The sequence below is a fragment of the Cebus imitator genome, unplaced genomic scaffold (assembly GCF_001604975.1).
Source record: "Cebus imitator isolate Cc_AM_T3 unplaced genomic scaffold, Cebus_imitator-1.0 Scaffold68, whole genome shotgun sequence".
Taxonomy (NCBI): Eukaryota; Metazoa; Chordata; class Mammalia; order Primates; family Cebidae; genus Cebus; species Cebus imitator.
This window is the reverse complement of record NW_016107383.1, coordinates 10,663,702-10,668,559: the sequence shown is the minus strand read 5'-3', so window position 1 is coordinate 10,668,559 and position 4,858 is coordinate 10,663,702. Positions and strand designations below refer to the sequence as shown.

Here is a 4,858-nt window from a genome sequence, read left to right as displayed (position 1 = left end):
TGCCCACCTTGGCCTCCCAAAGTGCTGGGATTACAGGCGTCAGCCACCGCACCCGGCCAGGATATTGATCTTAACTGAGGGTTCCCAGAAGATTAGGATTAGAACTGCATGAACATTAAGGACAGGGTGGCTGATAATAGGCTGCCCTGGGAAGGTGCTGAGCTTCCTGTTAGCTGAAGTGTGTTGGGGAGCCACTTGCTGCTATACTGTCCACAGGTGTTGGGCTTAAGCTGTCAGGTGAGGGTCTACATTAGGTAACTTTCCAACCTTGAGATTCTGATAGTCTAATTAATGCTTCCTGTAACCATGTGTCTGGGGAAGAGCCCCAGCCACTCTGGCTCCTTCCTTTGTGTTATTTGGGGAAAGGGGGAGAACAGCCAGGGCCATGTTGATGAGCAAGTGGTTTAGGGTGAAGCCTTAAATGTTCTGTACACCTTAAATTTGGACCCACCATCTGCTGACTCAGAAGTGTATGTGTTAGATCCTGCCAAACCAGTTCAGTTGATGTTTGTAGTATTTACAAGATTCCAGGAACTGAGCACATTCTAAACCTATTCCTGAGCCAATACATGTATATAGGATCTGGGAAACACATCACAGACCTGCAAAGGAAGAGAACATATACAGATTGTTCCCTGCATGATTGGAATTGGGTGTTCTGTTACTGTAGTAATCAGATGTCTATCACGGTGTGACTTACTGATGTCTTTGATTTGTCGCAGGGGAGCTATCCAGTTTGGGAAGATTTCATAAACAAAGCAGGAAAGCTGCAGTCCCAGCTTCGGTAAGTAGAAGCATGTGTTCTACAGGAAAAGGGTAACATAGTGAGGCAAGGATGGAGTTGGGACAGAGCAAAATGCAGATGGATTAAGGCCAATTCTGGAAGTGCTACAGATACAGAGGCATGTGGTGGGTTCTGATTGCAGCGTTATTACCTATAGCCTCATATCCTAGGCCCAGATTCCCATATGTAAAAGGGGACTCATTCATGTCTGCTTTGCCTCCTTCCATAGGAATTTTAAGAGTCAAATGAGGTAAGTACGGTATGTTTGGTAGCAATGGGTAACATTTATGTAGTGCTTGCTATGTGCCAGGTATTTGTTAACTTGTTTAAGTCTCATTAACTCCACGAGGTCCATACCATTGTTGTCCCCATTTTACTGATGAGGAAACTGAGGCACAGGGAAGTTAAATAACTTATCCATAGTCACATCATTAGTAAATGGCAGAGGAAGGATTTGAACTGAAGCTCTCTGGCTCCAGAGTCCATGTTTTCCATTCTGCTTAGTGCCTCTCCACATATAGAGTTTAAAACCTTGTGTTGATGATGGTATAATTCCATTTACATGAAATACCTAGCAAAAGCATATCTATAGAGAGATATCAATCAGTGGTTGCCTAGGTAAGGGTGAAAAAGGAGAGTGACAAGTGGATAAGACGGATCTTTCGGGGGCGAAGGAAATGTTCTAAAATTGGATTGTGGTGATGGTTGTACAACTCCAAATTTACTAAAAATTATTGACTCATACCCTAAAAAAGGGTGTATTTTATGATATATAAAGTATGCCTCTGTAAAGCTGCCTAACAAGATCCAGTGCTGAGCTTGAAGGGGCTGTGATCGCCTAGTCTTGTGCTTGTTCATATATCGTGTGCTATGAAATAGAAAATGGCTAGGTGTGGTGGCTCACGCATGTAATCCCAGCACTTTGGGAGGCCGAGGTGGGTGGATCACGAGGTCAGGAGTTCAAAACCAGCCTGGCCAAGATGGTGAAACCCCATCTCTACTAAAAATACAAAAAATTAGCTGGGCAAGGTAGCACGCACCTGTAATCCCAGCTACTCGGGAGGCTGAGGCAGAGAATTGCTTAAACCTGGGAGGCGGAGGTTGCAGTGAGCCAAGATTGCGCCACTGCACTCTAGCCTACGGGACGGAGCGATTCCATCTCAAAAAGAAAATGTGTCAGCATTTTCTTGTTAAAGCTCTACCCTTTTAAATCGTTGTGGTGAAGGGATACAATTGCACTTAGTGGGTGCTTCATGAAAAGTAGACATTTTAAAAGGTAATTATTTTGATGATCCTAGTTCTCAGCATTTAGGGGATGACGTTGCTTGGTTTGGATGGAGGAAAGTGGCTCAGAGAGCAGGGCAGATAGGGGTTTTCCAGGATAAAGAGCCATGTGGACGACAGAGAGGTGGGAGAAGGATGAAGTGATGTTCTCCGGCCTTTGCCTGTGGACACTGGGGGTCCCTGCCCAGAGTATTAGCCATAGGACTGGAAGGTCCGTGGCTCCCTATAGACTCAATAACTCGGGAAGGGTGGGTCTTTTTTCTTTCATTTCTTCAGCCTTGTTTGGGGCTTGAGATTTCCATCCATGAACCGGAGGCTCAGATGGACAGTGAACTTGGAATACTGCACCTTTCCCAGTTGCCAAGTCCTTTACTTAAGCCCTGCTTAACCTCTTGTAATTACTTTCTGCTGGATCAGATCCAACCTCCTCTGCTCCAGATTTGTGGCTTCTCACCTGAGTCCTTCACCAGCCTCACCCTATTTATCTTTATCTACTCCCACCTCCCTGTCTGCCATGATTACCATTCATCTCAGGTGGCTTCATCTCCGTCCTGTAGGAGGTCTCCTTCTGTAGTAATACAGTAAAGCATTTAAATATATTTCCCCCTACTTTTTCTTATTCAGCCTCATTTAACTGTCTAGCAGCCTTCCAAGAAAATTATTAACTTCTTTTTTATCAGTAAGGGTCTTGAAGCTTAAAGTAATGAATGGATCAGCTATCCTAAACATATAAAGTAAAATTTAAAGTAATCTTAACCTATCTGTACTGGCACAGGATACATTTTATATTATTAAACAATATTTTGTCCTGAAGGCAGGGACCATTTCTTTATTATTTTGTTAAACTTCTAGTACAGGGCTGAGAGCAATATAGGGGCCTCATGCACATGGTTTAATTTTGTGTATTAGAGGAAGGGTGAAGTTTAGATTGCAGAAGAGGCGTAGAAGGCTTGGTATATTTAAGCTGAATCACTCCTCTGTGTTTCTGTTGGTTGTAAGTTTGCTCTGCCCCATCAGAGAGGGCCAAGATGTCTTGTGACTACATGAGACAGTGAAATATGACTGCCATTTAAAAGCCTCAAAATTGATCACTATTCTAATTTTCAGCAGAGCCCTGTGATCGCGTAATACTCAAGGCACCTCTACAGCTGGTTCATTAAATTTGGATGATTAGCATTGAGTTGGATGAGAATAAATCCAGCTATTGTGTCAGATATTAATTGTAAATCAGAACATGCTATTTATAAATCCCAGGATGTTTGATAAAGCTAATTTTTCCAGGGGTTGTGTTTGATGTCAACTCTTTAAAAAATATGCTTCGAAGTGGTTTTTTGTACGTGTCTGTCATTATTTTTAAAAATTTTGAGCAGAATGTTTTCTTGCTGTACTGGAAAACAACAGTCCTCATTTTGAAGTTTGGCTCTAAGGGATTGTTCCCTGGATTTTCCCAGGAACTACTTCCAGCACCTTCCAGGAACCTTTTGTTTCAAAGCTGCCATTGCTGATGTTTAAAGGCCATTCCTTTCCCTTTTTTTTTTTTCTTTTCTTTTAGAGAGAGGGTATTGTTCTGTCACCTAGGCTGGAGTGCAGTGGCCCAACCATGGCTCACTGCGCTCTTGACCTGGGTTCAAGTGGTCATCCTGCCTCAGCCTCCTGAGTAGCTGGGACTACAGGCATGCACCACTGTGCCTGGCTAATTTTAAAACAGTTTTTTTGGGGGGTAGAGACAGAGTCTTAGTATGTTGCCCAGGCTGGTCTCAAACTCCTAAGCTCAAACGATCCTCCCACCCCAGCTTCCCAAAGTGCTGGGATTACAGGCATGAGCCATTGCGCCTGGTTCCATTTTTCTCTATTTTGAAATCTTCTCTTTCTAGTCCTTATTGTTATTCTTCCTTCAGCAACTTTGCAGCCTTAGGAACACTCAATAAAGACTGGAGTTATATAAGAAATACTTGAAAATTAACACTTGGTTCTAAGTTTGATTGTAAAGTCCTTGCACTCTAGTTCTAGGGCTTGTTTGTGTGGAATCTGTGGCCCTGGCTTGGAGTGTTGATGACACTGAATGATGTCGTAGGTCACGACTCGAGGAACCAGTAGACCACAGAAGGCTCAAGACATCTTATGGTGCCCAAGAAAATATTAAGAATTCAGAATAATTTCTTTCTTTCTTTTTTTTTTAAGAGATGGGGTTTCACTATCTTGGCCAGGCTGAGTCTTGAACTCCGGACCTCGTGATCCACCTGTCTCGGCCTCTTAAAGTGCTGGGATTACAGGCGTGAGCCACCTCACCCAGCACAGAGTAATTTCTAGGACATAAAATGACTATAGTACCTTCTCCCCATTTTCAGCTTGTAGGAATCTGGAAGATTCGGTTGAAATGACATCCTAAGGTTGAAAGAGTAGTATCTCAATTTTATTATAACTAGGATCTAGGGAGAAAAGTAACATTGCCAGGATCTTGTCTTATAATGGATCAAACCCAAGCCTGTCAGTCATGATGCTGGGATACTTGTCCCAGCTCTAGTATGAACTAGGGACCTTGAATGTCACTTTGTGTCTGTGGCCTCAGTTTTCCCATTCCTAAAATGAATGGTTTGAACTATGGGATCTGTCTCCCAGGTTCCTTCCCCCAACTGATGTGCGCAAACATATTGCTTTCCTACTCTAAAATTAATTTCACCTCTACCACTTATATTTTTAATGTTTTTTTTTTTCTTTTAGGCAGAAATACCTATCTTTTCCTCCTATGCAAAATTTTGCCTGGTAATAGTGGTTTTTTTTTTTTTTTTT

At 42.7% G+C, this 4,858-nt stretch overlaps 1 protein-coding gene across 8 annotated transcripts in view; it reads left to right on the top strand.

Annotated features, from left to right (window-relative positions):
* The window catches only part of MTSS1 (MTSS I-BAR domain containing 1), a 186,845-nt gene that overhangs the window by 26,303 nt on the left and 155,684 nt on the right, over positions 1-4,858 (top strand). For all 8 annotated transcript variants that reach the window (XM_037739335.1, XM_037739336.1, XM_037739339.1 and 5 more), the window contains exon 2: positions 723-784. In XM_037739335.1, coding sequence (XP_037595263.1) covers positions 723-784 — 62 coding nt within the window. The remainder of the gene's footprint in view (positions 1-722; positions 785-4,858) is intronic.